Source organism: Monopterus albus, unplaced genomic scaffold, assembly GCF_001952655.1.
Source record: "Monopterus albus unplaced genomic scaffold, M_albus_1.0 scaffold14.1, whole genome shotgun sequence".
NCBI classification, from domain to species: domain Eukaryota; kingdom Metazoa; phylum Chordata; class Actinopteri; order Synbranchiformes; family Synbranchidae; genus Monopterus; species Monopterus albus.
The window spans coordinates 3,341,106-3,361,092 of record NW_018127894.1 but is presented as its reverse complement, the minus strand read 5'-3'; the positions used below and the strand labels follow the sequence as shown (position 1 = coordinate 3,361,092).

General features: G+C 38.7%; 1 protein-coding gene across 3 annotated transcripts; it reads right to left on the bottom strand.

Moving 5' to 3' along the window:
* Positions 1-279: 279 nt before the first annotated feature.
* On the bottom strand, positions 280-18,756 carry LOC109955370 (FYVE and coiled-coil domain-containing protein 1-like). 3 transcript variants are annotated; one of them, XM_020591480.1, is made up of 18 exons: positions 18,633-18,756; positions 17,911-18,000; positions 17,218-17,324; positions 16,957-17,082; positions 14,674-14,780; positions 14,078-14,221; positions 12,524-12,620; positions 9,653-12,076; positions 9,277-9,369; positions 8,478-8,596; positions 8,109-8,276; positions 7,693-7,833; positions 6,302-6,510; positions 5,149-5,284; positions 4,712-4,810; positions 3,201-3,411; positions 2,389-2,498; positions 280-2,247 (listed from the first exon to the last, which is right to left on the bottom strand). In XM_020591480.1, exons 2-18 carry the CDS (start codon positions 17,966-17,968, stop codon positions 2,151-2,153), a joined length of 4,446 nt encoding a protein of 1,481 aa, XP_020447136.1. In that variant the 5' UTR covers positions 17,969-18,000; positions 18,633-18,756; the 3' UTR covers positions 280-2,150. The 3 variants fall into 3 exon arrangements, with proteins under 3 accessions (XP_020447136.1, XP_020447134.1, XP_020447135.1); XM_020591478.1 differs by having other exon boundaries at positions 5,149-5,290; positions 18,633-18,755; XM_020591479.1 differs by lacking the exon at positions 18,633-18,756 and adding an exon at positions 18,087-18,492 and having other exon boundaries at positions 5,149-5,290.
* Between the last annotated feature and the right edge of the window lie 1,231 nt (positions 18,757-19,987).

Sequence of the window (19,987 nt, the reverse complement as noted above, 5' to 3'; positions counted from 1 at the left end):
CAATAGCTTGTGCGCGCGCACACAAAACACTTGGGAATGTGCAGAACAAGACATGGCCTCACATGCTATGAATCATATGGAACAACTGACCAGCACTCACAAGCAGTTATTACAGTCATCTTTATTTGCCCATAACCTGAAATACATTGTTACAAACCTTAAATACTGTATGTAAATTCCATTTCAATAAGACAGTCAAAAATAATGAACCGTAAAACAGACAAATGTGTCTCCCCAATATATTTGGCAATATATGACTTTTAGATACATATGGACAAATGTGTCTCCCCAATATATTTGGTAATATATGACTTTTAGATACATATAAAGTGTATTGTGTTGTGTTGTTTTTTATACTTTGATTCCTTCTGTCAGTTATGTTTAAAATGCAGCTTTTAAAATTATCTTCAAAGTTGGAAGGTATTTAGAAAATTCTCTGTTCAATAATAAAGTGATGAATAAAGTGTTTTAGTATATTTAAGTCAGTATAATCAACAGATTCAATCTAGACACTCTTCTTAAAAAGTTACTCTTCAAAATTAAACTCTTCAAATAAGTCCATAAAGGAAAACGTTAAGTCTAAAGCAGATTTTTGGACTTGTACTGTTTGTTTGCTTAACTTCTCCTATTTCTGTTTGACACACTGTAGTTTATTCAACACAATATACAACAATATTAAACTGTATCAAAACTAACTTCTCTTTCTATCTAGAAAAGCATTCTGTAAATAAATAGCATCACTATTGTTTGTTTTTCCAAAACAAACATTATTCCTTCATATAAAGGTGTTATGTATGTAATGAGAAATTAAATATCCTCACTAAATGTAATGCTAAATCATCAGCATCTGTAAAAAGGTAACTGCCAGTTCATTAGATTAATTTGTTAGTTAAATATTTAAAGCACTGATCCCTGTGAGGGTTACAAGAAGTTGGGTTGAGGAATGTGCAGATTCTTAGTGTTTACATGCATAGAAAGCACTTTCTCCTATTTGCTGGCTGAAATCATCATTAACCATGTGTTGAATTAAAGCCTGTTTAACTGAGGCACGGTAAAACTGTACAATGTGTTGGTGCTGCAGCTTCATGACTGTGAAGCAACACATTTCTTGTCGTGTCTGACAGCTAAAAAGGCAACAGTCATAAAGACAGGTGAAAAGAGCATGAACTTTACAAGAGCGTTCCGTGCAGGTTTTGGACACAGTGTGAAGACTAGGTTTGACCCATTCATACAGTTAGTTACACGTAGTGGTTTGTTACTGGTGTGTTTAAGACAGTAAAACTAATTCAGTTAAGATTAAAGTTAATAATTATTCCATTTATACCAGCTTAGGCAACTACAACAACAAACTTTACTCTAGAAAATCTTATTGTTGGTCAGCTGTCAGAGATTTTTCAATGCCATTTACATCCCCCTACCCCCTTTAACAGCTTGGTGTATCATTGTACAAAGCTGACTCACATCGGTATTGAGTTTTTAAATTACTTTTGCATAAGTGTCAAAAAGTGTTGATTTAACAAGCATTTAATCTCAAGATAAGTCAAACTCAAGCATTCCTGTGTTGTTATTTTATCGAGTTCTCTGCTGATTTTCCAGGTATTACATGTAGTGATAAAGGATTTCAGCCACATCACCAGCTCCTAGTGGGAAGCATGTTATTCCCCTTTTACCCACAGCAGTCTTCATGAGGGGTGAATAATAGGAACACAATTAATTTATCAATCAATTCCACCTCAGGGTGAAGTAAAATTACCCCTGCAAGGATGCAGTTTTGAAAGTTGCCAACTGGAGATGGGCATGTTGACAAACCTGTAGCATACAGTAATAACAAACCTCCGTTGATCAACTAAAGATCAACGTCCTTAATGCTCCATTTAAACTACTGTACAATGTCAAGCTTTTATAAAAGGTAGTGCTGCCTCACACTGAATAGTGTAAAGCTGATTACCTTCATTGTTTTCAGCCTGTTCAGCTTTCCCATGACCAGAATTCATCTGATGTGTGACACCTCATGAGCAGGCAGCAAGCTGTGAGGGACATTTTTAGAATGCCATAACCTTTCATTAAGGTCGCTGAACATCAGTCATCTCTGACACAGTTGCCTTGAAGTCACGTGCATGAGCTTCAACACCCTGGTTTCAAAGTCCGTTTTACACCTTCTTGTGCTTCCTGTCATGTTCAGGAGAGGTCAGTTCCATTGCAGACTTGTCTAGACTCAGATGATACAGCACTCTTTTTGAGATGAACCTGATTAGTAGGAAAGACAGAGGACTGTTTGCTTTGCACTGTCTTTTGCTCCTTCCTATCTAGTTTTGCATTCTATGCAAAAACACAAATAATTCACATAAAACTATAGGAGCTACTCAAGTTTGGAACAGTATTACTGACCTGGAGAAGGAATTGTCAAAGATGAGTGTGTATTCTCCAGGGTTTCTGACTTTCAGTTGCCCCTCAACTGTCTCTTTGTGGGCGTTGCAGCGAGTCAGTGGGATTAAAACCTGCAGAGAGCAACGGACACAAAGCCTGGTAGAGTAATAGTTCTGCTTAGGCACAGATCAGAAAGGGTGAGAGAATGATATGACGTTGTCAGGATGAGAGTCAATAGCATTTTATCAAATCTGATTTCAGTTTTGAATCATTACTGAATCAGGCAGCTTATCTGGTGGAGAATAAAGGACATCTTAGTTAAGAAAATATGTACTTTTTAAAAAAATTCACTCAGTATCAAACCTACACCAGAGCAATTCTACTGTGCTGAAAGGGTTGTAGGGTTTTCAGAATATGGTGTAACACTAGTCGAATCCAGCAGTTATGGAGCAACATGATCATTCATTTGCAGCCCATCTGATAAATTCAAGTCCAATATTTGCTCTCTTTTAGCTCTGTTAATCTGTTAGCTCCAACTGTGCCATCATTTTTAGTCACTAAATATTCTGTCCACCGTTTGCTGCTGAGCAGTTAGTGTACAGTGGGTTTTATGAAAACGTGCATGTAGCCAAGGACGACACTATAAGAGCAGTGAGGGTGAATCAAAATAGTGAAGTTGTTGGCTAGCTAATTAATGAGGTGAAACCCTTATAATGCCTTGTAAAACCAAGGGAAGCTGCAGACTCAGCTAAAATTGGAGCAGTACTTGGAAGCTTTCCCTGAGAGAAGGTGTTGTTTTCACATGGTATTACATGCACATGCTGGTGTCTCACCTTGGCCTGCTCCAGCGGCATCTCTGTGCTCTCTCTGTAGACCACACTGAAGGCAATGCTCTTTGGCTCGGATGTAAACCTCCAGGTGACGGTGGGACCAGGACTACTGATGGTGATGGGGATGGTGCTGTAACAGCTGGACTTGATGAAGAGCTCTCGGAAACTGTCCCCAAATCCTGAGATGTCATCCACTGTGCAGGGGACAGAAAGCCTATAGCACAGGGTAAAAAGCAGGCCACAAGAAAGTTCACAGTGTTGTAGGGCTGCAACTGGCAATGGTTTTCATTGTAGATTAAACTGTAAAGTCAGTTTCTCAGAAATCAGGCTGCTATGTTCAAAGTGCTTGGTTCAAAACCCAAAGCGATTCAGTTAACTATGATGGAGGTCTACGAAAATCAACAAATATTCACATTTTCAATGAAAAAAAATGGAATGAACAATTAGTCATAAATATAGTTGGAAATTATTTTTCTGTCAAACTACTAATCAATTATTCAACAACGTATAGAAGATTTGGGGTGGTGGCAAAGAAAGAAACATTTCTCAAAAGATGCTGGCGTTATAACGTATATTGAAGGAATCAAGCTGCTACATGTCGATGCAATTTTCAATTACAATGAAAAGATTAGTCTTATGTAAGGGGCTAATCTATTAGTCAAGCACCTCATTATCTGATTGTATTACCAAATGATTAGGTTATTTTCCAAGTAGAAATGCCAACCATCTGCCTGAATCTGCTTCAAGTCTTACATTAAACTAGTAAATATTTTAGGTTTTGCACTAGTGGTCAGTCAAATTAATACATTTGAAATCGTCACCTTGGGTTGAATGTATGTAACTGTCAGCTGCAGCCTTATTTCCTTCAGTGAAAAAGGGGAAAGCCTGACTGTACCACTACCATCTTATTAAGAGAACTCCAATGATTTAGCATTGAACTCCTGTAACATTGCTGGACTCACAATGCACAGAGAACTTCAGCCTCTTACATTCTTCTTTCTTGTCAAAATCTGGCATGTACATCACCCACAATGCAACTACCAACAGACAGACATTCAGGTGTGTTAAGCTTTTAGTGACTAATCTAGCTTCACGCCTCCTGCCTCAGTAGAAAGCTCACTACTTTCTAACTCCGCATCCCTGGAGTTTGTACATTTTCAGTCTTGTAGTCTCCACATCTAATAGTCACTGATCCTAGAGACATCACTTGAGACAGTTTATCAGATTTCACACAGCCACAAAAGGCTTTATATAACTTTTATTCACATATGCAGTGGTGTTCCCCAAGAACCTGCTGTCATCTACTATAGGAGCAGAGGTTTCACAACATGTACCAAGTAACATTTAGGGAAACTGTCCATGTAATGCATAGTTTCATGTTTCACTTCCCATTTGTGGATTTATCATAAAGGTTACTCCAGAATAAGTCTGACCATGTGACTGCATCCATGTGTAAACACAAAACTGCTGCCTTCTGTTTTTTTGGTGTAATTTTCACTGCAACTGAAACTCACGTGAGTTCTCCAGACTTCAGCAGGCAAATCTCTGCATCCTGCACTGTTGCACTGAGGTTCTCAGTATCCTCTGATGTGCTTCCTCCTATGCTGGCATTGCTGTTTCCAGGGAAAGTGACAGATATTTTACAATTATACATGATTTACTGTATATCAATATGTAGAGAACTGTCACACATTTAAGATCATGGTTTTTTTTTTCACTGCAGCAAAAAATATAGTTTTCTTACAGTGATGGCCTCCAGAATTAAACTGGAATCAGCTTGCTAAAGACTGTTTTAGGCTGAAGTTGGCATTTTGTGAGGAGGTGTTTGTTAAATCATATCTTCTGTGGTTGTCTGTCATGTCATGATTTACAGTCTGTATCCCTGACTCTGTGTACTACAGCCCTCAGTTCCTCTGCCAGGGAATGCACAGCACCTACTGTAGATGCTTACAGTTGTGCTGCCCTCTGCTGGCCGTGTCCAGGAGAGCAGGCACTGGCAAAAGAGATGGAGTCACTGTGGTGGACCCCCCTCACTTCGTCCTCTGTGACGATGTCAAAAACACCATCATCACGTTTGTCACCTTCATCTGGTCCTAGAGGATAAACAATATCTTCATGTTTATTACCATATTTACCATGTACACCTAGTGTACTGTAGGGCTGCCCCCTGAGAGAGGAAAACATTTCAAGGAGGAATTATAATAAGGGGAATCATTCGCAGTGCAAGCTGGCACGCATCAAACGCTCAGCAACAACATGCGCTGTGGTTACCTGATGGGAGAAACTTAAACCTGTTGGTAAATTAGGCTATAACCATATTTTAGAAGAAATATTTGCCTATAAGAGCACTGGGTCTCATTCACCAACCATTCTTAAAAACAATTTGATGTTGTAACTGGTTGTTTAGTTTTCCTCTGTTCAACAGTTATATATTATTATAAGATTTAAGTTACAGTAACAGTTTTGTCATTATAAGTATTTCTTTAATATTTGTTCCCAATATTTTACAAAGCATTATGCCTTTTAAAACGAATAAACATTATACCAAAAATTACAGAAAGCAATTAACTGTTTTTAAGGTTTTAAAATTAATTCAATGTTTAGTGTGACTGTTGGTAGATTAGAATTGGGAAATACATTACTTAAAAACCAAACATATTTAAGTGCACATCTTAATTTCTAATTTCTGTTCATTTCTTTAAGCGTCTATTGGACATTTTGGTCAGCACCACATCTGACATCAGACTCAGGGCAGTTAAAGGGACCTGGGTGCACACATGGGGGTCCACTCAGCTGATGGCACACCCTGATGCAGCCTGTCCTCCTCCACTGGTCAGCGTCTCTCTTCTCTGTTTGTTTTGCTACCTTAGATTTGATGTCAAACCGTCTTTTTATTTCATTAATTGTGAGAAAAAGACTGAATAGTTGAACAATTGCACTGAAGAGCCAAATGACAGTCGACTGACAAAATCTTTAGTCGGGTACAGCCCTACTGTATTGTATATGTCATGATCAACACACCAGTGTGTTCTAAAGCAAACATGCAAATACTAATAATACCTGTTTGATCCTGTGTGCGTCTATGTTTCAGTGTGCACTGTTACCTGAGACACTGGTCATAGTTCTTCCTGTCTGGAGCAAACGTTTAAAAGGTGAACCCAGTGTGCTGTTTGTCACTTCCTCCTGTGGGTGGCGCTCCACTACTGCACTGTGCTTGTTGTAGCAGTCCCTGCAGCAGCTCTCTCTGTTGCCGCCCTGCTGGGTGCTCACTGTGTTACTGCAGCAGTAGTAGCAGAAGGGACGCCCACACAGCCTGGGAAAACAGTGGATATAATATGACTGAGATGGATAGACTGAGTAAAATGGCTCATTATTTTGAAATGGTTATTATTGTGTATAGAGGGCTGATCACTATATTCTCTAAGTCAGCAAAACGTCTTTATAGAGCATGTTTCAAATCAGTTCCTACAAAAACCTCTTCTCATGTGTAAAGACAGAATAAAAAAACCCATAATGACACATGAAAGTTTTTTACAGAGAAAATCTTAACAGTTGTACTGGTTTGACCTCTGAGAAGAGGTCTAAGCAGTAAAAGTACAGGCAACTTTAATGTTTATTGGAAGAAAGGCTGAAACTGTTGTCATGTGGGTTGAAACACTGATATTCTGATGCTCAGTCATTCTTCAGCTTTACAGCTGCTTTTAACTTTAACCTACAATTTTTCATCAATTATTGAATAAAAATTGTTTCTCAAACTATGTGAAACTCTCAAATGCGCGGCTCATTTTCTCACTGTAGTGTTTGCATTTACATATTTTTGCAATGACCTTTAAATGATCCACTGATGCACTGTTTAGTCTGTTTCTCCCACAGTTGAAATCTCAGAACTCTGCTCATTGTTTAAAGTCTCACATGGAAAATAATAAAACCAACTGTCATGTAAATGTTTTATCGACGGGACAATAAACTGATAACAGATCAATTGTTGCTTAAAATTTTATGCAACAAATCACATCAAACTTAGGCTTCAGGTGCAATTCATTCACTATCTGTGCTAAAATGCTGTTGCACTACAGGGACTGAGACTGAGTTATATTTAGCATCTGATCTGATGTGTTTTGATACTGTGCTGTAGAGCACTTCAGCACTAGGTCACAATCAGTACAGCGAAACAAGATGTGAAATACTGAAATAAAATGCCACTGGACGTCAGTGAAACTATTCCTCTGACATTTAAAGGGAAATGTCATTTTGGCAGCAGCTATGCACAAGTACAATTACTTTACTTTTGCATAACAAAAATGCTTCTGCAGCTAATATTGCATGCTATTTCCCAAAGAATAAAATGTGGTGAATGCATTTAGTGTTTTGCAACACTGTTTTACCAATACACAACTAATAAAAGTAGCAGCACTGACAGAGGTTTGCTCAGTCATCATAGTGGTATGTACAGTATGTTCTGTATGTGTGTTTATTACACAAGGGGCCATCTGACCTGCAGTTATATTTGCGAAGCCACCAGCTGAACTGAGTGCGACAGCCTAGACAGTAGTTCACGTCTCTCTCCATCTCCTCATCGCGCAGTTTCTGCTTAAACTCTAGGGCATCTGTCTTCTGCCAGAGAGCATCCTTCTCCCTGCAGAGAACAAAACCGGCCATATTCGTATAAGCTATAAAGAAATATATAAGAACTACATACTACAGGTGGAAGGGGGGCATGGTGGTGTAGTTGTTAGCACTGTCGCCTCACAGCAAGAGGGCTCCAAGTTCGCACCTCACTGGAAAACAAATCTAGACATTGTGTCTCTTGAAAAACAGTGGCTAGAAAACAAAGACAAAAAATAAAACCTAAAAAACAGTAAGCAGGAGTAGATTACATTAAATCTTAGGGCGTGGGAAGTATTTTTATACCTGATGAGTTGCACCAGTCTTTCCTCCAAGTTGATTTTGGTCCGGTAAAGATCATCGATTTCAGCGGCCGTCTTAAGATCGAAGCTCTGTTTGTCCATTGTGGCTCTCCGTAGATTTTCACTCAACTCCTCACAGGACTGCTGAGCCGCTGCTAGACCCTTCTCAGACCTGCACAGTAACATACACAAACTAATGTATAACCTGCCCAAAAATACATTGCCTTCTCAGGGGGACTTTGATTTTCTCCATGCAGCTTGAATTTTTTTGTTATTCTAAAAAAAAAACAAGCATTCTGAAACAGGATTAGAAACATTTTCCATGGAGCTTTAACTTGGTCCAGAATGTGTGATTATGAATACAGTATCTCACCTTGATAAATTCTCTTTCAGATGGGTTATCTCGTCATCTTTCTGCTGGATGAGATTTTCAGACTCGGCCATCTGGATGTTTCTCTCCTCAGTCTGTTGGCAATATCTCTGATTCTCTGCCTGCAATCAACACAGCAAAGCAAGACATTATTTCAGGTTCTTTGGGAATTATGCTTGTGACCATAACATTATGATTACTTCAAATGCCAATATAATACAATGTAACTGCAATTTATATGTTCATTTATCAATCCAAGACATACAAATACACATAAAGATAAACAGATATACACGTTGTTGTCAGCAGCATAGGCCACATTTAAACATGGTTTCATTTCCATACCCATGTTATTTCACTATATCAACTCCTCAAACCACATTTTTAAAAATTCCTGGGATTATAGTAGTAAAAACGTATTTGCCCAACCTTTGGAAGGTTTAGGTTTTAATGTCTAACAACACTGAACAAAAAGAAAAATACCATTCAATGTTAATGTGAAAACAGTTTTCTATAAAGTGACCTAAATTAATTACAATCCAGGACATTAACTAGTTGATTTGAAGCCAGTACTGTGGAGCTTTGGCTTTATACTTAGGGTGATTATCTTGTTGGAAAACAAGTGTAATGACCAAAACATTCAATTTTGGTCTCATCATTCATTTGGTCTCAGACCAAAGAACCTTATTCCAGCTGACTCTTTGCAGTCTCTTTAAAATCTGTACATATAATGTTGGTGAGAGCAGGAATTACCTACATATGACACAGTACCAAGCTCGTAAGTAGCAGGTTATCTTCTCACCTCTAGCTGCTCGAGTTTGTTCTTCAAGTTGACCACTTTCTCCTGCTCAGTCATCAGCTGTAATCTCATTTCCTCTAACTCTTGGTTCACACCCTGGATGAGAATATGAATACCAATTTCATCACAGTAGTGATAAAGATGGTAATGCTAATAAACATCTACAGTGCAATGCCAAAAAGTCAACATTCAGGAGAAATCTAGCTGTGGAAATCTGTGGTGGTTCTCATCCTCTACTGCAATTACAAAAAACTGGTTTTTCATACATACAATCAGCTCACAGCAGGAGGCAAACAGTAACATGGTTACGTTGGTGCATGTAAACACATAATTACGCATACTACTGTACATTTCTTCAGCTGACTTGTTTATGTCTGACCTGAAGCTGGCTGCCATGACTCATGTCTTGGCTGCTGAGCTGGAGCTGGGATGCCTGGATCTCCTCCTGGTTTATTTTCTGTCCATCTTCAGCCTCCTGCTGGGCCTCGCTCAGCTCCTTCGGCAGCTTCTGCTTGGTTGACAACAGACCCTTCTCGTTGTGGAGCTGACTGAGGAGTTGTTGGTTCTCCTGACGTAGTTGCTCCATGTAATTATTCAGCCTCTCAACTTCCAGAGCCCCTTCCTCCTCCAGCTCCTGCAGCTTTGTCGACAGACCCTCCCAGTGCAGACGAGCCTCTTCATTCTCAGCAGTTAGCATACAAACGCGCACACCGAGTTCAGCTGTCTCTGTGTTTGCAATATGGAGCGCCTCCCTGGATTCACTGTTCTCCAGACTCAAGGCATCATATTGCAGCTTCAGTTTACTGAGCTCCTCTCTGGAAGCCGTCACCTCTGCAGCCAGACTTGCTCGAGCCTGAGCCTCACCGTCTCGCTCACGGATAAGGGTGTCCACTTGCTCCCGGGAGCGAAGAATCTCATCAACATGCTGGCGGTTTAGTTCCTCCACCTGGGCCTTGAGTTGTTCTGCTAAACACTGAAGGTCCTTTCTGGAGGCCTCTGTCATCTCCTGCAGGGCCTGACCTTTCATCCTCTCCTCATTTCCTGATAGAAGCTGAGCCCTGAGCTCCACCACCTCTTCCCGGAGCATGGTTACCTCCCATAGGCTGACCTCCAGTTGGGCCTCAGTTATCGCCACTCTGGATAGAGGCTCTTTGGTTTCCACAAATGAATGATTTTCATCATGAAGTGTCTGCATTGCTTCATTGCTCTCTGCTGCTCCTTTTTCATTGTGCAGCTCTCTGGTTCTGCTCTCCAGCTCCTTTGCTTGAACCTGCAGAAGCCCACATTTAACAGGTTGTTCTCCGAATTTAGCCTCAGTTTCCTGTAGTTTTTCACATAACTCTGCTTGGCTTCTTTGGGACACTGTGAGGCTCTTGTCCAGCTTTGCGGCTTTGGCAGCGAGAGATTCCAGTTCCTCTTGAGTTGTTGGTAACTGTTTCTTTAACAATGACTGAACTTCAAGGAGCTCCCTGTTCTGATGCTCTAGTTTCTTTAATTGAGTGTCTGATACTTCCTTCTGGATGAGCAGCTTCTGGGTGACCTCCTCCAAGTGCAGGTTTTCATCTAAAAGCTTTTTTTCCCTGTCTTCTACACCCATGTTTGCAGCCTCTAACCTCCCCTTTAAGTGCTTCTCAGAAGCCCTCAAAGAAGCTAGCTCGTCTAACAAGGTAGCCCTGCTCTCTATCAGCTGTATAACATTCTCCTCACTCATATTAACTGTTTGAAGTAACTTAGTGTTTTGTTCGAAGAGATCACCGCATTGACTTTTGTAGTCCTCAAGGTTCTCAGTTTGATCACAGGAGGTGAATTCATTATGATTGAGTCTACAGTGCAGACTTTCTTTCTCAACATTTAGTTTCTCCAACTGCTCCTCTAAATGTTTTATTCTCTCTGAACTAACAACTAGTTCCTTCTCTTTGGTTTTTAGAGTTTTTCTTAAGTCCAAGATCAGACTCTCCAGTTCCTCATTCTGGCTACTACTCATGCTACGTCTCTCTTCCTGCAGTCTTTTCCTCAACTCCTCTGCCTGTCGTTCTCTGCACTCCAGTGATGCTTGTAGATCTTGTAACTGGGCTCTCAGGTTCCCTGTTTCCTCCTCCTTCAAACTCAAAGCCCCCTGAATTTGACCAACTACCCCTTGGAGCTCCTCCAACCGTTTGAGTGCCTCCCTCTGTTCAGCATGGGCTCCAGCTTTTACTTGAGCTAGCTTCTCCTCACTGTTTCTCAAATCTCCTTCCCTTTGTTTAAGTTCCTGTGATAAGCGATCAGAGTGCACGGCCCTATCATCAGCCTCTCTCTTTGCCTCCAATCTCTCCTCCTCTAACACCTTGAGTTTATCCAGGAGCTCCTGGATCTTCCAGGCTGAGCCATAGTAGCTGATGGCTTGTTGTCCCTTTTCTTCAAGTGCCTCATCCAACTTAGAGAGAAGCTCTGTATTTCTGTTCTCAGCAGCTGTCAGTCTGTCTTGAACTTCACTGCTTATTGCTTCCCTACAGATCTGAAGGTGATTTACTCTGTCTTGATTGTCTGCTTCTTGGTTACTTTGGGCTTCTGTGAATTCCGAGTGTCCAGAAGACTTCTGAGCTGCTAGCTGGCTTTGAAGGTCTTTAACTATGCCTTTCAGCTCAATAGCCTCTTTGTCTAACTCCTGAACCCGTAGAAGAAGTTCCTGCTGTCTGAGCTCAGACTGATCAAGCTCAATGCGGAGAGTCTCTGTGACACTGCAAGAAGAAGGTTCCCCCAGTTCTCCCACTTCATCAAGGAGAGTGTGACTCAAGTCTGAGACTGGGAGAAACTCTTGTGCCTAGTCAGTGCATAAAAAAAGAGCTCTTGTCAAATGCTTTAAACTTCAAGCAGTCATATTTATGTAACACTTTGTGTAAAAGTATGTACAGTTGTATACAAAAAGTTGACCACTCCTGGGTAAATTTTATATTTTGCAAATTTTTTTAGAGGGGAAAAAACTAAGACATTTAAAAAATAAGCTTTTCTTCAAAAGTTAATGGACGGTTACTTTTTATGACATGAACTTTAAAAACCAGAAAATTTATCAGCTCTGGAAATGTCATCAGCTAACAGTGGTGTGAACAGTACATTAGCATTTCAAGAAAGGCAACCTTTTAAAAAAATATATTTTTATAACTTGCAGGGATTATATTTACCTCTTTTTAGTTCATAAACCACCAAAATGTGTCATTTGTCAGGAGCTGGCCAAGACCTTTGCATATAACTGTATTAGTATTGCATGTACCTGTGACTGTGAATAGCTGCTAACCAGACTGTTGACGCTGGAGCAGCGACTGGGAGGCTTCCACTGGAAAGCTGGTGGGGCTGTGCCTAATGTTCGCCTTTAACACAATGAGATACTAAATATTAAGGCCATTTAACACCTGATGATTGGGTAACACAAACAAGAAATTCAAATCAACAATGTTAACACAAAAGAGGAATTTTAATTCACAGGATTGAGCATTTACACAAGGTAGCCCTATGGTAACACTTTATCGTACTTGTCCCCTAATTTCTTAACGTTTTCCAAAGACATTTCCTGGAAAGGACTATGTAATTTGGTACCTTTTATATGCAAACCAAAAACAATGTTTCAACAATACAACTTCTAAGAACAGGAATTTAATACTGTACTACTGCACAAAACCAACTCTGACATTTCTGACTGTTACTTATAAAAGAAAGTTATGCTGCCACTTACAGAAGTGACATGTACCAACTGAACATGTCTCAATTTTTTCTCTTAACTTTCTCAATATTTCCATGCCACAACTACTTCTCAGTTTTTCCTGATACAGTTTTAGAAAGCTATAGAACCCAAAATGAAACAATACCAATACTGTCACATGGCTGTGTTTTGTCACGAAAACAGCTGTAAAGTTCCTATGCGCTTGTTGGAAATGTTCAGGTGTCTTTAGATTAGATTTTTTTCTAAGAGTTTAAAAAAAACATCAAAGGACTATATTAAAAGAATATGATAAACAACTTAAAACAATATACTGTATATTACTGATCTAATTGTTACTCGGACTTTACAATAGTGTCACAGTAAGACTATTTCTGGAAGCTTCTCAAATGACAGCTAGAAATATGTTTTAGGTATGTTGTCAAATAGCATGTTAAGTATGTCTTCTCTGGTACAGTTACAAAACTGTCAGGCATCCCATTCAGTCGCAGTCAATGTGAAAACCACAGTGCGAGTCTTTCTGTGATTGTTACTCATGAGAAAAGCCAAGCAAAACTAATATTTGCATACAAGCACTTACTAAAAAGAAACTGCAAAGAATAGAGACAACATCATAAACACTGTATCGGTAGAGTCCGATGTAATCCTATAAAACAGCCCTCACAACAAAACTGCATTGTGAATTAATCTTTACTTCTGTTTATAATGTGTATGACTGGTGCTGATTCAACTCTTTTCAGCTAATTTTTCAAACCTCAGTTTGTGTTGTTGTAGGTTGTTGCAATATATTATTACAATAATGTGACTCAATACATCAACCACACAAAATTATGCTTTTAAAAATACACAGTGTCCATTGCTTGTCTAGTGACTCCCAACTGAGGAAAAGGAAGTGAAGTTTTAGCAAAGGTGTTGACATTAGGAACAGTCATCAACGCTCACACCCTGTTGACAAGCACACACTTTCGCACATATTTACTTTACACACAGCCAAGCAAGATATTCTTCAGACATCTTAACCATAATTTTTAAACTAGCTGCACTAAACTGGCTAATATTTCAAGCTGCTGAATTGAAAAATGTACACAGATAATTTTAAGTGCTGGTTACCTTGCAAAGGCCGGCCAATCTGCATCGAGGTCATAACCTCTGGCTGCCACATCAAACTGGATCTGGTTGAGCTCATAAAGATGACAGATTATATCAGCAGTGAGTTGTGACTTGAGGAAGGGACTCCGAGCATAGTACCAGTCACTGTATGGAAAGAATACAAATAAAACAAAAAAAAAACATAAAACACTATACCATAAAATAAACACAAATATTTTATTGGACATAAAATAATGTTTATATAGTTTATTAAGCAATGTGTTTTAAGTTCACACTGTGCTGTTGATTGTTATTAGATATTGCAAAATACAGACAATAAGTGACAATCCTGGTTAAATAAAAGTCAAATACAGCTCAAGATGGACATTTGTTTTGATGTAAGACAAAGGAAGTAGGACATGTAGGTGTCTGTGACTTGTCTATGTGTTTTTTTTTGTGTAAAATGAGAAATAAGACATAAATGAGGAAGTGAGAGTCATCCTTCCTTGTAAGAGTGACACTACAGTACCACCAAGTTGCAGAAACGGCACTTCTAGTAAACTTCAAGAGAACATGCATGGTGAAATGTTTGTGTGTGCACGTCTGTCTCCTCTAACCTCGTGACTTTCTCATTTAAAAGACACTGCTGCAGTGTGTCTGCGAGACGTTGGTGAACCAGTGAGTAGCGAATGAAGGCCCTTCCTTTTCCCAGCGATGTCTTCAACTGAGGACACAAAAATACACACACAGGCATTACCTCATTTTCATATGGTCTCACCTCAGTAGCTACTAGAGGTCCTCTTACAGACTGCAGTGACACATGGGTCAGACTCTTTACTGTGAATGTAACAACAGATTCACTTACAAGAGAGTAATAAACCTGTGGTGTTAAATATGCAGCTACAGATTATATTGATTTATTGGCCCAATATGTACAGTAATTAATCAGTTAAATCCATAATACAGTATGTCAGAAAATAGCAAAAACTGTTGTGACATCTTCAAATACTGACCAACAGTAACAGATAAAAGCAGCATAGAAAATCCTCATATTGGAAAAGCTAGAACCAGGAAACGGCTGCAATAAATCAAACAAAATCAAAATAGTTTATTTTTCTGTCAATTGATCAAGGACTTTGTTAAAATTTGTCTTTGCACATATCTTTATTTTATGCCTATGCTTAAGGATCATCACTGAATAGACACTATCTAACCCATACTCTCAAATACATTGACAGATGGAGGGATTTAAATAAGACAATAGACTCACAGATCTGAAGACACCAGCCGCACACTCCCTTATGTCTGTGACTGACCAACAAGATGAGTAAAAGAAGAGTAAAAGTAATGGATCAGAGGTTTCCAACAAGTAAACAGCAGTCAGCTGTTACTGACTGAACTCTCTGACATGTGAAGAAAAAAAAAACAAAAACACAGACCCATGTAAAACTATGCCAGTGAAAACACTTCCATAAACATAAAACGAGACATGGGTCGTCTACGTAGGACTTCATCATTAATTAGCCCTCTCATGCTACAGCCAGACATAACCAGGTTTTTTCTACAGAATGAAACAAAGCTAAATCAATCAGCTGAAATATTTAATCGATTTATTGTTTCAATTTTAGAGCAGCAATGTCAAACATATGCTGGTTCCAACTTCTCTAATGTGAAGATTTGATGCCGTACCTTGTCATATATGACAGTAACCTGGATAACATTTGGTTTAAGACTGTTTTTCTGACAAAACAAGCAATCTGACAACATTACCTTAGGCTTGAAGAAATTATAATGAACACATTCATCAATGAACTGAGATAACTGGCAAATTAATCTAAATGCCCTACAGTGCACCACCATAATAGACTATTATGGTATTTTCCACTTCCAATGTAGAGTGCTGGGTTTGTATTCTCAAGCAATTGTAGCATACAACAACAAAAATATCAGTAAAACAGCTTTTTAAAGTGGTGTGACACCAAACTCTCATTTCTGTTTTAAAAAGACCCCTGAATAGATAAAACGTCAGATTATTAGTACTTTTCAGAAAGAAGGGCTAAAACAATTAGTTGGCAAAGACAACTAATTTGACAATACATTAAGTATTGGTCATTTTTCACACTAGTCCCTGCTTTTCAAATGCAACAATATTCAGCTTTTATTTTTCACATTTGATAGTAAACTGACTACCTTTTGGTTTTGGACTGTTGGGCAGAAAAAAGACATTTGAAGCTGTCACTATGGGTTCTGAGAAATAATAAAAGACATATCACTTAACTGCAAAAGTAATCACCAGATGAAATAAAAATGAAAGTAACCATCAGTTGTGGCCCTTCATTGCCACATTATGCCAATGTGGCACTCTTTATCAACAGACACAGGGTGTTGAATTTGTACTCACACAAAACTGATCACATATGTTGGTAATACACTTTGTTTGATCATCCCTTTTAATTGACAATAGACATATCATACTCCCATATCACCAAAAAGATTCACATCAGATCATTAGTCAGAAAAAAGGCTAAAATTTAGGTAAATGATTCAGGGCTAAAGACTTTTCAAGCAAAAAAGTCAGTCACACAGAATTTTAAACAACCTACTGTACAAATGAAATGTAGTATAAACTATGTGTAGTTCAACTACAGATAGTTCAGTATGATGCTCTCACCTGTGAATTCCTGGGACAGAAGTGGAGGAAGAAAGAGTACAGGTGCAAGCCAGCAAGTGAATTAGCAGCTCTGGGTTTATATACTTGACTGCCCAGAGGATTAGTTACATGGTTACACAGTTGCCTTAGGGTTTTTAGTGTGTGCGTGCATGTGTGTGTGCATATGCTGCATGTGATGGTAGGGCTGATGCACTAAGATGATTGTGTGTATGCCGCAAATTAATATTACCTCAGGGATGGACTTAACAAAACGGATACCATCATTAGCTCCCTTCATATTATTCAGGCAGTCGCAGAAGTAATCCCAGTAGTCTTTCCTCTGGCCAAGAAAGGTTGTCTTCTCTTTCTGGTCAAACTACAGTAAGAAACACACACCACCTCAATATCTGCAGTGCTGTGGATTGGGTATTACATCTGTCTGACACTAATGTGTGTAAAGTATTTGTGATTCTGTTTCAGTTTGAAACTTATATACTTCCTGAGCACTTACCTGTAGCAGGTACTCTAGTTTATAGAAAAACTTGCGGAGGCTGGCGCTGTCATCGGTGATGGGTTCACCACACTCCGTGTGTTCCATACTCAACTCCGACACAGCATCTAAACAGGAAAGTAGCACCATTAATTACACATAAACACGCAGATACCAACTTATGTTCTTGTGTGCACATACAGCATAAGGCAAAAATAACTAAATCCATATTAAATATATATATCTATATATACATTTTTATCAATAATATTTTTGCTTACAATTATTTTTATTCGCATTTGCTGTGCAACATTTCTATTATCAATCAGCAATAAACATTTCTTTATGTACTACTGTTTTATCAATTTTTTTTCTTACAATTATTTTTATTCGCATTTGCTGTGCAACATTTCTATTATCAATCAGCAATAAACATTTCTTTATGTACTACTGAACTTTTCCTTAACTATAATTGAAATGTTTATTGTTTGAACAAAAACACTGAATAATTTTACCATCTCATGGCTTGATATCTTTTTTAAAATTATTTATTTTTCTGCAGCAATGATTTAAGTTTTTGGATGTTGTACCTTTCTCCTTCACTTATGTTCACAAGTGTGCATATTTCTATTGGCCACACAGTACACACACAGCAACATATTGTAAGATACATGCTGTTATGTTGTTTACTGTAGGTGTGGACAGCTTGTTTACCATGCAGATCTCTGATTATCCTCTGCAGTTGATTATCTCCAACTGAGGAAGAGGCCATTGTGGGGAAAAGGGCACGGGAGTCAGGAAATTCTGCATGTAGGGTTAAAAATAGTTATTCCCATTATAGTGTCCCATCATTTTCCATGATGCATAAGTGACAGAATAACGTGACATACAAGAACTTCCTCATTTCCTTGAACTGCCCGAAATAAATTACAGCATGTGACTGTAAAAATATGCCACAGCTGCTATCGGTTGGAGGTAAATTTACCTCATAAATAGCATTCTCCTAAATGAATTCCTCAACTGCTAGTCAATTTCATAAAGTGCAAAGGTAAATAACCTGCAAAAAGAGTCAGTTAGCTAGCTAAGAAAAGTTAGCAAAATTTGCCTAGAGAGGAGGCGCAACATTTACATAACAGCGACAGGTGAAAGCCTATCACTGACAGTGAGGTTATCGGATCACTGACACAATCTACGTGGGGCTATTACAAACCAGAACAATTTCACAATATATCACTCTGAAACAGCTTTACAGCAGAAACCGCAAACATCGATGTGACGTGACTGTGAAAGTTAATACTGTACGACGCGCACCTGCTCTCAGCTTTTCATTTCCTGGTCTTATTTCACGTTAACTTGTGTTAAAAACCCGTCGTGGTTTGGTTGTAAATACAGCAAAATATCTCACTAATGATTAAATTGTCTAATTTTAAACGTACCTAATGTTTGAAAGTATCCAGTGTCCAGTTTGTTGGTGATACAACAGAAAAATGCTCTCTTTGGGGGCGGGCATTGTGAATGATTGACAGGGGTGACAGGTTGCTGCCCTAGTTTGGTTGAGGGACAAATAGTAAGTAAACAGAGACGCGTTAAATACAATGGAAGAACATCTAGGCTACAAAAATTAGGCTGTGACAAATGTGACATATTGAATTTGACCTTTTTAAAAAATACTTTATGCAAATCCAAAATCATCTGTCTGTAGTGTATGCAGAGTATATAGTATATTGTTTATTCTCTTTTCTCTATATGTTTTTAAGTGTTTTTAATTATTAGATTATTTGTGGTGTTTTAAATTTCAGTAAATACTTATAACCAGAACAAAACAATTATGATATAAAATAATAATAATTATAACTCAAAAATTGGTTAATTGTGTAAAACCAATAAGAGAGAGAGAGAAAGACCAGCCAACATTAAATAAACAAACAAACAAAACAAAACAATTTTGCAAGCCAGAATCGATCCTGAAAAAAAAACATTGCCTTTGCTTGTTCAAAACAAAAAAATGTGAAGATTTATAGATATATACTGCTATATACATATACATATACTGCAGGGAACACAACATAAGACATCCTAGATCTGAATGAATGAAATATTCTTATTAAATACCTTGTTCATTACATAGGTGAATGTCTTATTTTTCCTTGTGTTCCCTTTATTTTTTTGAGCAGTGTATATTGAGTGTTACCCCTGCCACAGCCAGCTGACAGTCAAGCAAAATACAAATGAAATATAAAGCAGATAAATAAGTAACACAAAATCTAAGGCACTTTAAGCAGCAAATGCAGCAATATAATAAAAATATATAAGAATATAATAAGAGAATGTATGCTGCATGGGAGCAGCATGTGCAACAGTCAACAGTCAATGTGCAATTATGCATGTGCAAAAGTACAGGTCAACAGTATATGACGTATTTCCTGGTAATAAACTCCTCAGCTGTTTAGGAGTCTGATGGCAGAGGGAAAGAAAGAGTTTTTCATTCTGGAGCTCCTACACTTCCCACTTCTGAACCTCCGGCCAGAGGGTAAGGAGGCGAACAGTCTGTGCTGGGGGTGGGTGGGATCTGTGAGGATGGAGGCAGCTTTCCTACACACCCTGCGGTGGTAAATACTCTGGAGAGAGGGCAGTGGAGTCCTAGTGATCTTCTCCACAGTCTTTACCACTCTCTGCAGGCGCTTGCGGGCCATAGCAGTAGTGCTGCCATACCAGACAGTGATGCAGCTGGTCAGGATGCTCTCAATGATGCAGCTGTAGAAGTTGCTGAGGATCCTCGGGGACATGCCAA

What these genes read in the sequence shown, in the direction of transcription:
- LOC109955370 (XM_020591478.1), bottom strand. Translation starts at nt 17,968, where the DNA reads ATGGCCTCTTCCTCAGTTGGAGATAATCAACTGCAGAGGATAATCAGA. An exon ending in AACTAGAGTACCTGCTACAG is followed by an intron (nt 17,083 to 17,217) that starts GTAAGTGCTCAG and finishes TTCTTACTGTAG; the next exon opens with TTTGACCAGAAAGAGAAGAC. An exon ending in GTCATGGCAGCCAGCTTCAG is followed by an intron (nt 9,370 to 9,652) that starts GTCAGACATAAA and finishes ATTCTCATCCAG; the next exon opens with GGTGTGAACCAAGAGTTAGA.